Source organism: Elephantulus edwardii, unplaced genomic scaffold (genome assembly GCF_000299155.1).
Source record: "Elephantulus edwardii isolate Elephantulus edwardi_28Jun2011 unplaced genomic scaffold, EleEdw1.0 scaffold00015, whole genome shotgun sequence".
Taxonomy (NCBI): domain Eukaryota; kingdom Metazoa; phylum Chordata; class Mammalia; order Macroscelidea; family Macroscelididae; genus Elephantulus; species Elephantulus edwardii.
Genome location: NW_006399765.1, coordinates 19,032,216 through 19,051,021, shown reverse-complemented (window position 1 = coordinate 19,051,021; position 18,806 = coordinate 19,032,216). Strand labels below are relative to the sequence as shown.

At 52.6% G+C, this 18,806-nt stretch overlaps 5 protein-coding genes across 6 annotated transcripts in view; 2 read left to right on the top strand and 3 right to left on the bottom strand.

Moving 5' to 3' along the window:
- Positions 1–961, bottom strand: part of CTSA (cathepsin A) — a 6,305-nt gene extending 5,344 nt beyond the window's left edge. For both annotated transcript variants that reach the window (XM_006881583.1, XM_006881584.1), the window contains exons 1-3: positions 908–961; positions 602–783; positions 311–422 (exon numbers count right to left, since the gene is read on the bottom strand). In XM_006881583.1, the coding sequence (XP_006881645.1) occupies positions 311–422; positions 602–783; positions 908–961 (348 nt within the window). The remainder of the gene's footprint in view (positions 1–310; positions 423–601; positions 784–907) is intronic.
- Positions 962–1,327: 366 nt separating this feature from the next.
- On the top strand, positions 1,328–2,930 carry NEURL2 (neuralized E3 ubiquitin protein ligase 2). Its single transcript, XM_006881585.1, has 2 exons — positions 1,328–2,069; positions 2,815–2,930. Exons 1-2 carry the CDS (start codon positions 1,328–1,330, stop codon positions 2,928–2,930), a joined length of 858 nt encoding a protein of 285 aa, XP_006881647.1.
- Positions 2,931–3,876: 946 nt separating this feature from the next.
- Positions 3,877–4,898, top strand: SPATA25 (spermatogenesis associated 25). The gene is made up of 2 exons (XM_006881738.1): positions 3,877–3,931; positions 4,294–4,898. The coding sequence occupies exons 1-2, from the start codon at positions 3,877–3,879 to the stop codon at positions 4,896–4,898; spliced, it is 660 nt and encodes a 219-aa protein (XP_006881800.1).
- Positions 4,899–5,778: 880 nt separating this feature from the next.
- On the bottom strand, positions 5,779–7,125 carry ZSWIM1 (zinc finger, SWIM-type containing 1). The gene has a single exon (XM_006881586.1). The coding sequence runs from the start codon at positions 7,123–7,125 to the stop codon at positions 5,779–5,781; it is 1,347 nt and encodes a 448-aa protein (XP_006881648.1).
- Positions 7,126–14,013: 6,888 nt separating this feature from the next.
- Positions 14,014–18,806, bottom strand: part of ZSWIM3 (zinc finger, SWIM-type containing 3) — a 23,434-nt gene continuing 18,641 nt past the window's right edge. The window contains exon 2 of the mRNA XM_006881737.1: positions 14,014–15,946. Coding sequence (XP_006881799.1) covers positions 14,014–15,946 — 1,933 coding nt within the window. The remainder of the gene's footprint in view (positions 15,947–18,806) is intronic.

Genomic DNA, 18,806 nt, shown 5'->3' with positions numbered 1-18,806 from the left:
CACACACACACACACACACACACACACACACACACACACTACAAAGACAACAAAAAAGAGCAGCAAGTAGAGAGGGAAAAATGGCCCAAGGCTAACTTGTTGGAAGGAAGGGGTACAGCAACACGAGGGCAGAGAGCTGTGCGTCAAAGCCGTGGCACAGATGAAGAAATTGGGCTCAGAAGGAAAGAATATCTGTGGGGGAAATCACCAAGTCGTTGGCGCTCTCTTCCTCATCCTTTTCCTTTGAGAATTGTCCCCGCCCTCTCCATTTCCGGGGTACTGCAGGTGGGGGAAGCCCCTTTCCACTCACCAGGAAGGGGCCATGCTCCGTGAGTAAGCCATCCAGGGAGCTGCAGCCGGGACCCCCGTTGAGCCACAGTACCACAGGGCTGTTCTGGGGATCATTCTGGGCCTCCACAAACCTGGGGAGGGGTCACGACCGGGTCATTATAGATCGAGGGGTCCCTCTGAGCTTTCCTCGCTCTCAGATGTGCTCACGGGTCTCAGAAGCAGCCCCCTACTCTCCATTCTGCCTTGCTCGGACGTCTCAGTGTGCGCCCCCCCTCCCCGCAACCCGCCCGGGGATTCGGGGCTCGCCGACCAATAGTGCAGGTGCTTGGAGCCGGTGCCGCGGAGGTAGCCGGAGTAGTGGCGGAAACTCGGCTGCTTGGCCAGTCCGGGGAGGCGCTGGACCTCGTCCTGTTTGGGGGCTGCCTCGTCCAGCGGCGCCCAGCACAGGAGCAGCAGCAGCAGGGGCGGCAGCGAAAGCGCGGCTCCGAACATCTGCAGATGGACCGTCGGAGGGCGGGTGGTGTCGCGGGCCTGGGAGCCTCAGACCCAGCTCTGCGCCCCCCCGCGCACGGTCCCGCCCCGCGGGGGTCTCGCCCCGCGCCCCCAGCGCGCTTACCTCGGCGTCCCCGCGTTTCTGATCTCTAGGAGGCGCCCGGCTACTGGAAGTCATGTGTATGCCGAGTCACGTGCACACGGCTATCACGTGATTGCCTTCTTCCACCTTGTTTGGTCCCCACTGTCTAAGTGGGCGGTGACAGAGTAATTTTACCGTGGATCAGGGTCCTGGAGTGTGGCGGGTCGCACCCCGAGCCGGGGGGGAGGAGGGGGCGACACATGACTCGGGTGTGGGCCTCCTTGGGGACCCAGGTCGACTGGACCGACGCCTGAGTCAGCGGCGCTAGGACCCCTGGGCAGATGACGAGGATGAGAGCCAAGGGGGGAGGTGGAATACCTTACATGGTGACCCGTGGTCAGCAACTCAGCCCGCCGCCCAAAATAGCCCCCGGCGCTTGCTGGCCGGGCTCCTGCGGGGGAGATGGCAGCTGCCTCCGCCGCGGTGGACCTGGGCGCGCCCTGGGGACCTGGGCGTCCCGAGCCCGCTCCCACCCGCTTCCACCGGGTGCACGGAGCCCACATCCGCGTGGACCCTTCCGGGACGCAGGCCACCCGTGTGGAGAGCTTTGCCCACGGCGTGTGCTTTAGTCACGAGCCGCTGGCCCCGGGCCAGGTGTTCCTGGTGGAGATCGAGGAGAAGGAGCTGGGCTGGTGCGGCCACCTGCGCCTCGGCCTGACCGCACTCGACCCTGCCACCCTGCCTGCGGTGCCCGAGTTCTCGCTGCCCGACCTGGTCAGCCTCGGCCACACCTGGGTCTTCGCCATCACGCGCCATCACAACCGTGTGCCTCCCGAGGGCCACCCGGAGGGGGAGGTCGTGGTCCCCAGCCGACCCCCGGCGCTCTTGGAGGAGCCCTATTTGTGCATTGAGCAGTTTCGAATTCCCCGGGACCGCCTGGTGGGCCGAAGCCGCCCAGGGCTCTACAGTCACCTGCTGGACCAGCTCTACGAGCTCAATGTGCTGCCCCCGACCGCGCGCCGCAGCCGCCTGGGCGTGCTGTTCTGCCCGCGCCCGGACAGCACGGCTGACATGCATATCGTCATTAATGGCGAGGACATGGGCCCCAGCGCCCGGGGCTTGCCGGTCTCCCAGCCCCTGTACGCGGTGGTGGATGTGTTCGCCTCCACCAAGAGCGTGCGCCTGGTGCAGCTCGAGTATGGCTGTGGGTATCCCGCCCCTTGGGCAGTGACCTCGTTGGCCCAGTGTAGGGATAGGAACCTGCTAAGACTTTTAGTTAGATAATTCGACCTTGGTCCAGAATTGGCTTAGAAGATGAGGAATCTGGCCCCAAATTCCACCCCTCCTTGTGGTCTTGGACAACTTACTCTCTAGCTTTGGGCCTCAGTTGACCCATCTTGGACATAAGTGGTAGAGTGCCCTCCTACATTCCTTCTTGCTTTGGCATTATTTACGGAATTAGCGTACAGCTGGCGTTCTGAGTGGACTTTAGATTGTGGATACAATTAAGAATTGTGTGCTCCCAAGTGGAAAATGCACATAGTTTACAGGCTTCCAGATTAAGCTGCTTACCCCTGAGGGCTGTCCGAGGTGCACACTAGTCCTGAAGCCCTTAATTTATTATAATAAGCCTGATCTTATTCCGTGACCTTGAACCCACTCTGCGAGGCTGGTCCAAGAGGCTGGTGTAGTGTTCAGCCAGCCATGACCCCTGAAAGCTACTTGGTAAAGAGGTGGACAAGTGCTGAATGTTGTCCTAGAAACCCAACTGCAGCATGCTGAGAGTTCACAAGGAGAGGTGCTTATTTCAGCCACATTAACAACCATGAAGCAGGCTGGGTCCGGAGAGAAGGAACTTGTCCAAGCTAACAGCAAAGCAGGCACCTGAACCTAGTTGGTCTGGGGCTCAGCCTTCGTCATCCCTTTTTTCATTTCCCTTCTCTCTCCAGTGCCGTCCCTCCAGACTCTCTGTCGCCTCGTGATCCAGAGGAGTGTAGTGCACCGGCTGGCCATTGACAGGCTCCACCTGCCCAAAGGGCTGAAGGATTTCTGCAAGTATGAGTGAAGGTCTCGCAGCATGTGCTGGCCCCAGAGCTGCGGCTTGTCTGCAGCTGACCAGACAGCTGTTAGCCACGGCCAGAAATAAACACAGCCTTTGGGGACAGTCTGCTCATTGGAGAGTGTCCTTGCCCCTCTAGTCAGCAAAGGGCACATCATTTAGGATCCATCATTGCAAGTCAGTAGGTCAGAGCAAGAGATTGCATCTTTGAGGTCATGGAGCCCTGTGGTTCTTAGCGGGGCCATTGGGACACTTAGAGTTGGCACCATGGGCCCCACTTTCAGAGACTGTTGTGCACAAGAGTGTTAGACTTAAGGCTTTTTATTTTTCTGGTTCCTCTGGAGTGCCTAAAGAGCAACCACAGAGGTGAAACTCATCCCTAGAACAGAGGCCTTCAGCCTGGGATGCTGGATTTAAGTGGTCTGGGATACGGCTGAGCCTTGCTATTTTTAAAAGTTGCCCAGGAGATTCTAATGCACAGCCTAGGGAGAGAACCAGTGCTCTATATGGTTTCATTTTGCAGATGGGAAACTGAGGGCCAGGGGTGGCCGTGTATTAGCTCCAAGAGTGCACAGCAGACGAGCATATGCAGAGATTCAGAGGGCTCTTTCACTCTGCTGGGCACAAAGCATTAGACCCCTACATTTCCCCGCCTTTGCTTATCTCCCAGGGATCCCATTTAACCCTCACTACCCCTGTTGGGGGACACACATGAAGATGGCCAGGTGCCTTCCTTGCTCAAGGGAAGGACAAGAACTTAGAACACCCACTTCCTGGGCCAGTACTTTTAACGTGTGTCACTGTCACAGATGAGTTATAGAATAAACAAGTGCTGTGAGGTAGGCTCCAGATGTAAAAGGGAGGGACTATGAGGTGAAGTTCTAGAAGGCTGGAGAGGGTAGGACAAGAGGCTGATTACTGTTCCCTCATAATCAGGGGCCTTGGGGTGGCCATGTCCTATTTCATGTCTCCACAAACTCATCTGGGTCTTCTGCCTTCTGATCAAGGTGAGAGAGTGGCTCTTGGAACTGGAAAGGGTCCGCCTTCCCCAAAAAAAGCTACTTTCTGGCTCCAGGGAGGAGGTTCCGTTGGGCTGGCCTACAGCCAGTTCTCTTAGAAGAAACATCATTTCGAAAGTCCTCACCAGTAATTAATTTCCTACTTGCTCATTCATCCATCCAGCCCACAGTTCCTCCCCCTCACTTACTCACTGCTGGGCACAGGGGTTATGGACAACTCCTCTCCAACCTCAGGCAGCTCTCTGGTCCTCCCCTGATCCAGCTACCAGTGCCCCACCCCGTTGCCCTGCCCTTCAGGGCTTCCTCAGGGAGACCAAAAATAACATTCCATCTCTTTCCTGTCTCTGCAGGTGGGGCTGCTTCGCCACACCCCTCCCTTGGCCTCTATAACCCTGCAGAACCAGTGGTGGTGGCCCCTGGTGGACTAGGCTCGTGGAGCCAGAAAGCTGAGCAGCTAGTACCTGCTGCCCAGGCCTGGGGCCCAGGCCTGGTCATTCCAGAGGCCAGGGGCTGCCCTGTGGGGCCTAGCTGGGAGCCACAATGGCAGGAGTATGGCCAATACTGTCCCAAACTACCCCCAGGGAGGCAGCAGGAGAACAGCTGCTCCAGAGGCCGAGCACCCCAGGTGGGTGGCCCTAGCCGGCCCGGGCCCCTGCTGTTGTGCAGGCTGTCACCAGGGGCTCTGCCTGCCGAGGTGGCGGGGCGGGAAGCTGGCTCACAGCCCAACATCTGCATCCTAACCTTGGCCATGATGATCGCTGGCATTCCCACCGTGCCTGTCCCAGGGCTGCGGGAAGAGGATCTGATCCGGGCAGCCCAGGCTTTCATGATGACCCATCTGGAGCCAGAAGGAGTCGTGCAAGGGACACAGGCGCCCACCCACACGGTCTCTGGGCAGATGTCCCTTGTGAGGTCCACAACTGTCCTGCCTCCTGCTTGTAGCTGGATGAAATAGCACCAGACACACTGGGTGTCTTCTGCGTATGGTTTTTGGGGGCCTATAGCAAGGATGGGGATAGGGTGGTTGTGTGAGCCACAGTGACTAACAGCAGTCCTTCGCGGGGGCCAGACTCCACCCGAGTTTCCCCAGGCACTGAGATCTCAGGAAAGAGATCCTGTCAGTAGTTTGCAAAGTCAGCGGAAGTACAGGCAGCCTAGCTTGGACAGTAGAGACCTTTGTACTGGTTTGGAGACTCAAGCAAAATGTCTAGGCAATGTGAAGTTCACTCTTGCCTGAACTTCCCAGTCCAGCATATACCCCCTCTCCTCTTAACCACCCTGTGGGGACCCTCATTTGAAAAAAACTGAAGCCAAGAGGTGACTTGTCTGAGGTCCCTTAGCTGGTAAAAGAGTGAACCAGACCTCAAATCAGACAGAGGAACTCCCAAGTTTATATTCCTTCCAATATATGCCCTAAAACAAACAAACAAACAAAATCTAAGCAACACAAGGGCTGGAACGTATAGCAACTTTATTAACCTCAGGAAGGGGAAGGGGGGGATACTGAGGCCTGGCTGGGCCAGTTTCCCAGCAGCCTCCTTCTCTAAGGGAGGGCCCAGGCCTGCTGCCTCCCAGGAGATAGGTCAGATGAATCACATTGTGACTAGGCTGTTGCCAAGCCCAAGCCTCAACTCAGCACCCAGCAGTCTCTTTCTTAGCTTTAGATGTCTGTTTCGAAGACCTTCTGATAAAGACAGGTTTTCATCTTTTGGAAGCAGCTGGAGGGAGAAGGCTACAGCGGAGGAGGGAGGGCCACAGCCGCACAGGCAGAGTGCGTGAGTGTGCGGGGCGAGGGGCGGATGGGCGCGGCTTTATCATCCACCAAGGGCAGTCAGTCAGACTTGGACCAGTATGTACGGGCCGATCCAGCAGTCGGCGAGTTCCCGCAGGGTGCTGTATCTCTGCTCAAACTCCTCCTGGCCGCAGTGCTGCAGGAGCCGGCCCACCTCCTGCGTGAGGAAAGCCACGGCCAGGCGCTTCTCCATGGACTCGCTCCGCTGGCTGTTCAGGATGCCTTCAAGGCTGGCTGCCCAGCCTGCCTCCCAGTGAGCCGGCAGCAAGTCTGGCTGCAGCACCTGGCGATTGGAGCTGAGCACAGCCAGGATGTGGCGGCAGGGCAGGTGGAAGGCGTGGTGGAAGTAGCAGCTGCAGCTGGCAGGGGGCTGGAGCTGCACCCTGTGGGTGTCCTCCAGAATCTGGATGTTCGCTCTTTCTGACGCAGTGCCGATGAGGTGCACAGACTTCTGCACCACAGCAAACTGGCCCAGGCAGAGGCGCGTAGCTTGCTCAGTGCAGATGGCGTTGAGGGAGTTCTGGATGAGGGATTCTACCAGCTGCACGCTGGGGCTGGTGTACGAGGGGATGGAGTTGTGCTGGATACTCAGACCCAGTTCGAAGCTTGCAGAGTTTTTCTGCAGGTACAGCAGCAGAGAGGTCAGGCTTTGCTCCACACAGGAGCTGCTGCCAAAGAACTGGCTGAGAGAGTGGGTCGTGACCTCCAGGCCCTGGAAGTACAGGATGCTCTGAGCCTGGCTGCGCGAGCTCTGGACCAGCCAGATACGGTCATCAAGCAGCCAGTGCAAATGAAGCCTGGGCAGCTGGGCAGGTGGCACGTAGCTGCTCACCAGCTCATGCAGATTCCGGAGGTTGCTGGCAGTGGCTGCGCACATGGTACTCCGCAGGGAGGTCAGGAGCACCCTCTCCACCCGTTGCTCAAGGGAGAGCTCGTAGAACTTGCCCTGGAGAAACTTACAGATGTGGAAGGCTGAGATCAGAATTTCAGCGGCAGGGAACTCCATGGCCAGGGTGGGCCACAGGAAGAAGTGAGGATCTATGAAGATGGTAGAGACCCTCTCCCAGGCGGGGTTGGACACCTTGAACAGTTGGAATATCTGGGCCACGCATTCAGCATCTTCTCTGGCAGGAACAGCAAGGCAGATGGCCCAGGCCAGGGGATCCTCCAGTTGCACATGCGGTCCATCCACCAGAATGGTGTATAGTACCTTGCCTGTCAGGTTATAGGTCCGGTGGATAAACAAGAAATCAGGGAACTGGGCAAAGACGACCTTCATTGACTGACTCTGGCAGTAGAGGGTGTCGAACAGTGCAGGCTCGCTTGGCTGGGGGAGCAGCATGGGTGGGTCTGGGTCCTGAGGGACCTCTCTCAGCACAGGAAAGGCCATGGAGGAGACGAGTGGTGTCTAGCTGCCGAGGCCAAAGTGCTTGAGTCCGTGGGGCTGCGGGCCACGAGATTCTCGGTCTTTTAAGCTCTGATTAAGCGCAGGCTGGAGATCTTGTTTCAAAGATGGGCCTAGGAAAAGGAAGAGAGGTTTCAGGTGTTGATGGGTCCAGGATGATTTGCAATAAACCTGAAAACAAAATAAGGACAGGTGAGACAATGAAGGTTACAAAGACCTTAACACTAAGCAAACTGCAGAAGTGGTTGAGGTGGTTGAGGAAGCCACGTGTGATAAGGGGCCATAGAGAATGAGATGGGCTCGCAGACTTAACTAAGTCATCAGCCACTGAAAGATGAGATCCCACTGGATTGCAATTAAGTGCCTCTGAAAACCCACCAGAGGGTCAATTATGGGTCAGTTTCCAACTCTATGGTACTCAACAACAACAAAGTTCAGAGCAGCAGACAGCTTTAAAAATGCGTGACTTATCATGTATCTATCCTACTCCGTCCTTCAGGGTTGCCAAGGCATCAGAAGTCGACTCCCTGGCTCACAGAACACAGCACAGCATTTTATATTTACTAAATGCTCCACGGTGGCCATGTTCTCATCTGGTCCTGGATTCTGGAGAATTCCAGTTGTTTCCAAACTTGCCGTGGGATCCTGGGCAAGCCAGTGACCATCGCTGTGCCTCGATCGCATTGACCATAAATGCTCATAGCCTCTCCTACCGCTTATCAATCCATCTACTTCTCCATTAATGGCGTTACTCTATTCAAACGTTCCCTCTATTTGGATTGAAATGGGATTACTGTTCCCATTTTACAGATGAGAAACTGAGGCTCTGAAAGGTTGCATGGCGTGTCCACCATCACTTTGTAAGTAGGTGGGAACCGACGCTTTGGCTCGGGCGGCTGGCAGCTTTGCACAGAACTTGATCTTCAAAGAGCTGGGCATTAGTAGGGGCATGGCCATTGACCTCTCACCTCTAGGCCAGCTAGGAAAATGTGGACATTCGATGTTCTCACTCCAAGTCAGGTGAGGGCCAGATGGGAAGCCAGTCTCTTATCCCTTTGGGAGCTGTCTCATGGCTGACCCCGATCATCTGTTGCCTCACACCTCCATGCCTTCCAAAATCACTCACCCACTACTTGGCTCGGTCGCCATTGCTCCCAACTTGGTCGCGCAGCACTCTGATTGACCTCTAGGTTCACCAACCGCGGCGACAGCTCGCAGTGATTCCTACCAATGGCTTGAGGAGTTAGCGCGGGTCTTTGGTATCATGGACCAATCACTGCTCAGCGTGTTGTGGGTGGGCACTTGTTACCATAGTTACGAGTGGGCTTGGTTGGCGACAGCCAATGAGAGTTTGAACAGAGTTCCGGCTTCCAGACGAATCCTGTGGCTTGAATCCCGGAGCGGTCGGTCTATGTAGACCACCGGAAGCGTGAGCTGCTGGTGGAATCACGTTCTAAGGCCGAAAACGAAAATAAATAGCTATAGTTAATGGAAAAAAGGTTTATTCAAACCGTAAAGCTTCAGGGGTATTGAGGAAAGGATGCATCTATTCAGCGTCTCCCGCCCGATGGGGAAAACTGAAGTTCAGATCTCAAATCTGTCCCCCCCCAAGCTCGGGGGTCTCACCCTCCAGACGGTGGAGAAGTCCAGATCCGCTGGAGAGCTGGGAAACGTGGTGTTGTCTCCCCATATTTTCCAAAACCCCAGAATAGTAGTATATGTGCCTTGTTCAAGTTCATGCCGAGTTAGTGCAGAAACCAAGACTGACTGCCATGTTGGACTCAGGTCCTTGGAGATGTCAAACGTCCCTCTGGCGTTCCTAGGGAAGCTGGACAGCTATGAGCCTTTTAGGCAAATAACATTAAACTAAGACAACACAAAAACCAATCCAGGACTAGAAAATGCCAACATACTCATTTTCCCTGCTGAGGAAATTGGGGCCTAAGGTTCTGGTGTCAACAGCTCTATAAAGCACGTTTCCCCCCTTAATTTGATTCCTTTTGCTGGCATAAAAGGAGCAGCCTTGGTGGCAAAATGTTTAACGTGGGGCTGCTAAGGTTGGCAGTTTGAACCCACTCTCAACAGTCTCCTCCCTTATGGGGTGTATAGCCTTAGAAATCCAATATTGGATCCCTGAGTCAGATGTGAACCAACTTCAAGGCAGGGAGTTTTTAGCGTGGCTAGCATAAAGGACCTTCCTCCAGAGCCAGGAGGGCCTTCTAGTGCTGTCACCTGCGTTTAATCTTCTAACCCCCTAACGTGTAAGATAATGCGTTTCTGCTGCTGCTTTTATATATATATATATATTTGAAATACAACTTTATTCTGGTTCTAAACGAAAAGAATGGGAATGACAGGTTGTTTTATTTTTTTTTGCGTTTCTGCTTTTTAACGCAAAACACTTGCGGCATCTCTGTTAGAGTGGCCCTGGGCATTGGATAATTAGGATTGTTGTCACTGAGTAACCTACGACTCATGGAGACCCTATGTTGTTTCTGATTGCCTTCGAGTTCAGGACGACTCCCAATGACCTTGTGAACAAAAGGCTTGAAGCCTCTCTACAACTATCAACATTTATCAAAGTTCATAGAGTTTCTGGAAGCATGTTATTTAGGAAGTGGATTCCACTCCTGCTTCCAGTGAAGACCCTATATGTGCTGAGTAATAAGCTCTCTAAGGTTTCCCAAATAGCTTGTCTCCAGAAACTATGAACTTGGAGAAAGGATGAAAGTTATACAAGTGTTCAGGTCTTTCATTCATAGGGTCGCTATGAGTTGTCTACAACTTGACAGTACTTAACACCACCACCACCAACAACAGAGAGAGAGCTCTTTGGGCCAGGTGGATAGAAAGTTATGCTACCAAGTCAAAGATGGTTGATTTTAATCTGCTGCCCCAGGCCTGGTTTTAATTGGTTTTGGTCAAACATTCTTCTAGGTGGTATAGCACTGGTCTGTCCATTTGCTATACAGAGGTAACTTGAGGTTGCTGTGATGCTGAATACTGTGAAACAGATGCATCAAATGCAATAATGGTTATCCACGGTGGACAGTGTTTGGTGGAGCTCCCTGATTAAAACAAGCTTGGAAGCAGGAGTGGCATCCACTTCAGAAATAGCTTGCCTCCAGAAACTCTATGAACTTGGAGAAATGATGAAAGTTATACAATTATTCAAATCTTTCGTTCATAGGGTCCTTATGAGTCATCTACGACTTGATGGCACTTAACAGCAGCATAAAGGAACCCTGGTAACACAGTGGGTTGTTAGTTAGGCTGCTCCCCAAAAGTTGCTGTTTGCTGTCAGGTTGGAACTGACTCATCGCTGACCCTCCAGAGGTTTTCAGAGGCTATAAATCACATGGGAAGAGAGTCCCCACCTTTCTCCCAACTCTGTGCACACTTCTTAGCTTCTAACCAAAAAGTAGGCAGTTTGAGTCCATCAGCTGCTCCTGCACTCTGCCCCCATTAAAATTTACACCCGTGGCAATCTAGTGGAGCCATTGTACTGTCTTAAAGGATCACTATGGATAGGAATTAACTTGACAGTTGTTGATGTGTACCATCGGGTCAGATCTGCCCCATAGCTGACTTCAGTGGGTTTTCATAGCAGATTACCCATCCTTCTCCCATGGGGCAGCTGGTGGATTGGAACCACGTGCCTTCAGGATTGCAGCCCAGCCTCTTGCCATTAGGCCACCAGAGCTCCCTAACTTGACAGTAGTGATTTGGTTTCAGCTTTGATTTGCTTGCATAGAACTTATTCACATCCTTTGGTATGCAGGTAACACAACCTTGTTAGCTGAAAGCAAAGAGGACTTGAAGCACTTACTGATGAAGATCAAAGACTCTGCACACTCTTTCAGGTCACTTTTTCCACAGCTTCCACCTGGGGACAGGAGGATCTGCATGTTGTTATTGTTGTTTGTGTGCTTTTGAGGCAGAATGAACTCATAGTTGAGCCTCCAGCGGGTTTTCAGAGGCAGTATACACGGGAGATTGCCCATCCTTTTCCTGAGAAGTAGCTGGTAGATTCAAAGTGTGCCTTTAGGATTGCAGCTCAGTTCCTTACCACTAGGCCACCAGAGTTCCCTTACATACCACTTTCAATATAGATTACACCTCAGCATTAAAAACAAAAACCTCACAACAAGAAACCATGAAGTGACATCATGATAAATGGAGAAAAGACAGAAACTATCAAGGATTTAATTTTCATTAGATGCACAGTCAACATCTTTGCAAGCAGCAGACAAATCCAACGATGTATTGCACCTGAGAAAGGTGGTGCAGGGCAAGCTCTGATGGCCTAGTGGCAAGAAGCTGCACTGCAATCCCAGAGGTACGTGGTTCGAATCCACCAGATGCTCTGCTGGAGGAGGGGCAATCTCTTCCTGTACCAGTCAGATCCAATTGATGGTACACACACACATAAAATTTTTTTAAAAAAAGCTGCTGCAAGATTTCTTTAGAGTATTAATGAGCAAAGGTGTCAGCTTGAAGACAGAGGTATGCCTAAGTGCCTAACCCAAGCCATGGTATTTTCTAGAACCTCATAGGCATGCAAAAGCTGGACAATTAAAGAAATTGAAAGATCATTTGTTACGTGAGTGGAGTTGGAACCAATTCATAGCTGACCCTCCAGAGAGCTTTCAGAGGCTGTCAATTGCACAGGAGGACATCTTTCTTCCATTGAGTAGCTGGTGGATTTGGACTTCATTCCTTTGGGTTGGCAGTTCAACTCCTTACTCCCTAAGCCATTAGAGCTTGGTGTCTTTGAAGTATGGTGTTGGTGAAGAACATGGAATATACCACGGACTGTCAAAAAAAGAAACAGGTCTATCTTAAACGTAGAGACAGAATGCTCCTCAAAAGCAAGTTCTCAAGAGGGGCCAGTCACTGGGGAAGGACATCATGCTTGGCCCTTACTGAGATGGATCGACACTCTGGCTGTATGAATGGACGTAAGCGTAGCTGGTTGTGAGGACAGCAGAGGGCTGGGCAGTATTCTGTTCTGTCGTATGCATGGTCACTGTAAGCTGGAACTGACTCGAAGGCAGTTAACAACTTGCCTGAAATAAATTTGAAGCCTTCATTGGTAGGTGAAGGATGGGGTGGTGGAGCATTACATCTTTGAATTTGAGGCATTAGATTCTGTCTGGCTACACAATGACATTAGGCTGACAATCCTCAACTTCCTTTAAAATCAGCAGATTCAACCTGGAGGGCCAACTTTTTTTTTTATTTTAAATTTTTTATTTTTTTCTACAGAGGTTATGGATTTCCATTCATTCATTGCCGCAATTTTCTCCCTGCCCACCCCTCCCCACCAGCTCGCTTCCCCCTCCAGAGAGAAAAAAAGAAAAAACAATTCCTTCATTAGTATACAATTCCCACGTCCCTTCTCCCCACCCCCCAACCCGGAGTACACTTCTCTATGCAACCTTAATTCTGGATTCCTGTGCGAACCATAATACTCAATCATATATCACTTCTAATCTGTTCTTTCCCTCATCTATTCCAATACAAGTTTTAATTATTTGTGTGTGTGTGTGTGTGTACTGTCAAATTGAGATTGTTCAGTTTTGGTTTGCTTGGATCCACAGTCAACACTCGGCACCAGCACCCAGGAAATTAAGAGACATATTGCGATGGGACAGTCTGTGATTAGAGACCTCTCTAAAGTGCTGAAGTGCAAAGATGTCAGTCTGGAGACTAATGTAAACCTGATACAAGCCATGGTCTTTGCAATCACTTGCTATGAATAGGAGAGCTGAACAATGACTAGGGATGAAGGACAATTGATGCCTCTGAGCTGTGGTGTTGGACAAGAGTACTGAATATACCATGGACTGCCAGGAAAACAAACAGGTTTGTCCTGGAGAAGATGAAGCCAGGCTGCTCCTTAGAAGTAAGGATTCTGAAGCTTTGTCTGATATACTTTGGACACATTGCAGTAGGGGACCCATCCTTTGAGAGGGACGTCATGCTTGGGAGGGTGGAAGGACAGCGTAGGAGAGGAAGACCCTCTATGAGATGGATTCAGTGACTGGGGTAATGGGGGTAGGTGTGTCGGAGATGGTGAGATTGGCACAGGATAAGTCAGAGTTTAGGGCTGTTGAACACAGGGTTGCTAGGAGTTGCAGGTAACTTGATGGCACGTAACAACAACACTGTCAAACTGGATCTGACTGGTACAGGAGATTGCCCCTCCTTCTCCAGCAGAGCATCTGGTGGATTTGAACCGCACACCTCTGGGACTGCAGTGCAGTCTTACCACTAGGCCCCCAGAGCTCCCAGCCCCCACTTCTGGACAGCAATGTCAGGTGTTCTCTAACTGGAATTGCAACCACCGGATGCAACTCCCCTCCCTCCCTGCTCAAGCAGAACACATGTCTCATTTGGTTTTACTCAAGCAAATACTTTATTTAAATGGAATAAAATATGTATAAACAATAGTTTTCATAAATAGCAGCAGTTAAGGGTCCCCTTCCCTCCCTTTGTCCCCAATACAGACTCTTTTGACAGGCCCATTTTGCCTCACTCCTGGAGCGAGGGTTTATCTTTGTGCAGTGAATCAGATCAAAGCCCAGGGGTCGGGAGAGAAGGAAGGGGGGGTGTCACCTTTCAGCAGGACGATAACTGACTATGAACAAGGAAAGGGGCTTTTGAAGAATGTCAAAGGCTGGACAGAATGGGACATGTGCCAGGGCCATCACACACTAAATCGTCTCCTCTCCCTGCTGTAACACCCCGAGTCCCTCCTAGGAAGATACTGTAGAAAATGCTGAGTCCTGGCAACTTCTGCCACTTGGAGCTCTCTGATTTCCAAAAACATGGATTTGGGGGGCTGGAACTCCACTGGAGGTGCTCTGGTCACAAGCTGGCAGGAAGGAACCCCTCCCCTTCCTCCTGCTTTCCCCAGAGGAAAGGGAGGCAGCCCACATCCACGAAGTCGTCGGGCTGCTGGCCTGGCGTGGCTGGCTGGCTGGAGTCGGACCAGATGTGCACGAACTTGTGCAGGGTGGCGCAGCGCTCCTCCAGCTCTCGCCCCTCACTCTGCATCAGGAGGTTGGCCAGCTCCCTGCTCAGGTCCTTAATCAGGTCCTTCCGTCCTGGCTTCTCAGGCTGGCCCGTACTGGCAGCCAGGACGGGGTCCCGGAACTCGCCGTCGGGCCCCAGGAGGGCCTGGTACCTCTTCTGCCACCGGCAGCCCACCATGGCTTCAGTCACGGGCTGCTGGCTGGTGTGGAGCAGGGCCAAGATGTGGCGGCAGGGCAGGTGGTACTGCTGCTGGAAGGAGCAGGTGCAGCTGCTGCCGTCTCTGCTAGCTTGGTGGGAGTCCTCCAGCATCTGGATGTCCACTGAGGAGCCAGCCACGCCTATCAGCTGGGTAGAATTCTCCACCACGTCCCACTCATGACAGCACAGCTTGTAGGCCAGCTCAGAGCCCCTCTGGAGCAAAGCGTCTAGCATGCCATCCAGGGGAGGCGGCGCCGGTGACAGCTGCTGTGCCTGGCCCTGCAGCTGTGTGTCTTGCTTTGTTCCCTCCTCCAGGAGCCAAGAAGGACTCAGGAGGTTTCTTTCGCCGCTTCCTAAAATCTTCCTGACCCTGGGTGGCATGCCACTTGCTGGCCGGGCCCTCTTCAGCATGTAGGGAGCTGTGGACAAGTTCTTCAAGCCTCTGCTGTTGAAGAAGTCCATATAGTCCACAAAGTGCAGGATGCAGTCAAGCAGGGACTGCTGCTCCCGGAAGAGGCTCGACACCTTGCTGGTGATGATGTCCAGGCTGTCCATGTAGGTGTTACATGCGTGGAGGCCCTTCCTGAAATGCATGTACCACAGCAGTTCACAGGAGAACCAGTGGGTCTGCAGGAACTCGAAGAGCTCCTGGTCCAGCAGGACTTGGGACATGCAGGAGAGTTTCTGCAGGCTGTCCTCTGAAGTGGCAAACACCACCTCCCGCAGGGCCTCCTTCATGTGCTTTTGGAAGGAGGCGTCTTTTGAACTGCGATGCAACTTCTTCTCCAAGAGCCGGGTGGTGTGGTAAATGGAGAGCAAGATGCGGGCAGACGGGAAGATCTCTTGCAGGATGGACCAGTAGGGGAAGCACGGGTCCACAAACACCACCCTGACTTTGGGCCAGCTGGAGTTGAACTCTCTGAAGACGTTCAGCATCCTGGCCACGGACGCAGGCGTCTCGGCTTGGAGCACGGCAAAGTGGACCACCCGCCCCTCTCGCTCCTTGTTCTCCACCAGCAAAGTGTAGAGGATGTGGCTCTGGGCTTTCTCCACTCGGTGCAGCAGCAGGTTCTCGGGGAAGCGGGCGAACAGGTCACTCATCTTGCTGCTCTGGAAGCTGAGCCGGTCCAGGTCCTGGCTGCTGCCCACACTGAGCGAGGCCATGGAGCCTTTGTCCACCCGGAGAAAGTTCTTCATCACTTTGGCGATATCGGACAGGTCAGAGGCAGTGATGCCCTCCTGCTCAGGCCTGGGAGCCGCTTGGGCCTGATGTAAGGAGAGTGACAGTTTGAGTGGAGACCCCTCAGCATCAGGGTCTGGGTTGGCTGGGGGCTGCACAGGCCGGGGTTTCTGGGGTCTCTTTGCCTTTTGAGATCGACGAGCAGCGTCTCCAGGGTCCGTAGTTCTGGCATCATTGTGCACGTGCGTGGTGTTGAGCTCACTGACGAGGAGGTGGTCCAGCTTCTCATTGTACTGCAGCAACAAGTAGGCAGGGCACATGTTGGCCTCCTGTGCTCTCTTCCTCTTTGCTTGGTTCCAAATACAGACAAATTTCACCTGCACGTATCTAGGGAAGGGAGAGATTACAGTGAGAAGGATGTGCGTCACCCCCTTCCTCTTGGAGAAAACCCTGGAGCTGACGCTTTTGGGGAGCTGTATTGACAGAGATGCCTCCTGGATACAGGAAGGAAAATGTAGGTAAACTCTCAAGTCCCAAAGTATCCAGGCCTTTCGTTAAGACTCTCCCCAAACACAAACCTCCCACTTTCATCTACAGTCGTTCTAAGGCTCATTCACTCTGTGGCCCGTTTTGTTGTTGTTACGTGCTGGTGAGTCAGAACTGGCCCCGTCGCTGTCTCTCACGGAAGTTTTCAGAGACTGGAATCACAGGGGAGCACAAGTGCCCGTCTTCTCCTGCATTCCAACCGCCTGTCTGTGAGTTTGTAGCAAAACTCCGTATTACTAGGCCACCAGCTCTCAGAGACCAACTATTCAACCCGAGGCAAGATGACAACGGAAAATAGAGGAGAGGTGGTGGCAAAGTGACCGAGGGGGTCCCGCACTGTCTAAAATGTCCCCTCTCTCCTGTCTTCTAGGAGCCACTATCAAACAAGATGTACAGGCAGACAGTGATGCTTGGAAAAAGGAGGGTCATTAAATGGAGTATCTGTGTCTTCTCGCCTCCTAGCCTCATTTTGCCCATGCTTGAAGGCCTAATCACCTCCCACCTGCTCCCAGGAGCCTTCGTGATGTCCTCAAGCAACAGTACAGCTTCTCTTCGGGTCTTGTAGCCTTTATTGAAAAAGTAGAGTAGTGGTTAAGTTCTTGGTGAGCTAACCAGAAGGTTAAGGGTTCAACCCTTCAACGCCCCTGTGAAAGAAAACTAGCAACTGGTTTCCTTAAAGTACAGCCTTAAAATCCTATGGGGCAGCTTTACTCAGCCCTCTGGAGTTGGTAATTTGGAATTGATGGTACGGGTAATCGAAAAAGCTTAGCTAAATGACAGTATACGTAGTAGCAAACCTAGGCTACACTGGAGGCATGCTGTCTGGATCCGAATCCTGGTTTCACCCCTCAGGAGCTGTGAGCCTTGGGAAAGTCACCTTGCTTCTCTGCATAGTTTCCTCATTAAAAAAAAAAATCCTTGCACTGCAATCCCAGAGGTACAGGGTTCGAATCCACCAGATGCTCTGCTGGAAAAGGAGGGACAATCTCCCCCTGTACCAGTCAGATCTGATTTGACGGTACACACAAAAAATAATTTTAAGAATTTTTAAAAAATTCCAGTTACTGTGGAGTTGACTTAGGACAACACCGTCTGCATCAGAGGGGAGCCGGGCTCCACAGGGTGCCAAGTGGCTGATCACCAGGTCTGTCTTCCGAGTTGCCTCTGAGTAGACTTAAGCCGCCAGGCTCCTATTAGGAGACAAACGTGTTACTTGTGCCACCTGGAGACGCCATCAAAAAATGAGGCAAACTTACTACAGTCGTTATAAGGAATAAATGGAGCACAGGTGTCAAACTGAGCCCAGAGTTTGTAAACTCAATAGAGGTTAGCCACTGCTAGTATTAAGCAGCTCAAGTGGTTACATGTTTCTTTAACTGAAAGGTCATCGGTTTGAATCCACCCATGGCTCCTTGGGAGAAAGACAGTCTCCTCCGGTAAAGATTTACAGGACTGGAAACCCCATGTTGTGGTGTTACCATCGAGTGGGAACCGACCCATAGCTGACCCTGCAGCGGCTTTTCAGGGGCAGCAAGTTGCATGGGACGAGACTGCCCATCTTTCTCCCGTGGAGCAGCTGGTGGGTTCAAATTGCATCCCTTTGGGCTGGCAGTGCAATTCCTTACCACTCAGCCACCAGCGCTCCCTCTGAACCCGACGGAGGGGCCTGTGAGTCAAGAATGCCTGGGAGCCGTGGGTTTGGTTCCTGGCACTGTTATTCTTATGACTCTGGTGCCTTGTGACAATCTTTCGGATGTTGTTTCCCCTCTGCTACTTCTTAAATATTTATGAAGTGACTTTTTCAATTAAATGGGGAAGTCTTCAAGTGTCAGGATGGAGCCCGTCCTCATGTTCCAAATGTGTCAGTCAGTGTTATTCCTCCATCAGATGCTTATCAAAGAACCAGTGGAGGGATGAATCACTGGTGGGCGGGACAGGTCATACTCCCTGCCTCCTCAGGGAGTGTTCCAGCCAAAGACCAGAAGCCGACAGAAAGCAATGGGAACCGAGGAGAACTGTCCCAGGGGCTTTCCTCGCTGCACCTTAGGGAAGCAGCCAGCCAGACTTTTCTTCCGAAGCACGGTTAGGTGGGTTGGAACAGCAACCTTTAGGCTAGCAAGTGAACACAAGCAGTCTGTTCCACCCCGAGACCTGCCCAAAGACCAGAAGGGGCAAATATCTCAGCTGCTAGCATGACAAGGGAGAGCCCTTTTCCAAATATTAATCCAGCTCGGCTCGTTTGCCTATCCTGTGGGGTAACCTTAGAAAAACAGGAAACATCACGGTCCTTAATAACAGGGTGGAGAGGCCTGGGGCTGAGGACGTCCCCACCTGCCATGAGCACAGTGCGGGGGCAGGAAGAGACTGGAGCAGCCCACAGGACGGCGGTGCCAGGGTGGGGTGCCCATCCGAGGCCTCTGCCTGAAGTTCTGCTGTGCTTCCACTGTCACTCATCTTGTTCTTTAGGCTCTAGAAAGACAACTGGCCCCAGGATCCTCGGTGCGACGAGCTGTCTCCCCTTGGGGCCTTTGCTCGTGTTTGTCCCTTTGTCTGGAAAGCCCTTCCCATTTTCTTCCGCCTCTAAGTTGACTCATCCTTAAAACCCACAGTTATGGGGAGCTCTGGTGGCCTAGTGGCAAGGAGCTGCAACTACAATCCTAGAGGCACACGGTTCGAATCCACCAGATGCTCTGCCGGGAAA

Bases quoted from the DNA above. Each gene is read 5' to 3' on its own strand.
- NEURL2 (XM_006881585.1), top strand. From the start codon at position 1,328: ATGGCAGCTGCCTCCGCCGCGGTGGACCTGGGCGCGCCCTGGGGACCT. The intron at 2,070-2,814 runs GTGGGTATCCCG...TTCTCTCTCCAG, and splicing joins GGTGCAGCTCGAGTATGGCT to TGCCGTCCCTCCAGACTCTC.
- SPATA25 (XM_006881738.1), top strand. From the start codon at position 3,877: ATGTCCTATTTCATGTCTCCACAAACTCATCTGGGTCTTCTGCCTTCT. The intron at 3,932-4,293 runs GTGAGAGAGTGG...CTGTCTCTGCAG, and splicing joins TCTTCTGCCTTCTGATCAAG to GTGGGGCTGCTTCGCCACAC.
- ZSWIM1 (XM_006881586.1), bottom strand. From the start codon at position 7,125: ATGGCCTTTCCTGTGCTGAGAGAGGTCCCTCAGGACCCAGACCCACCC.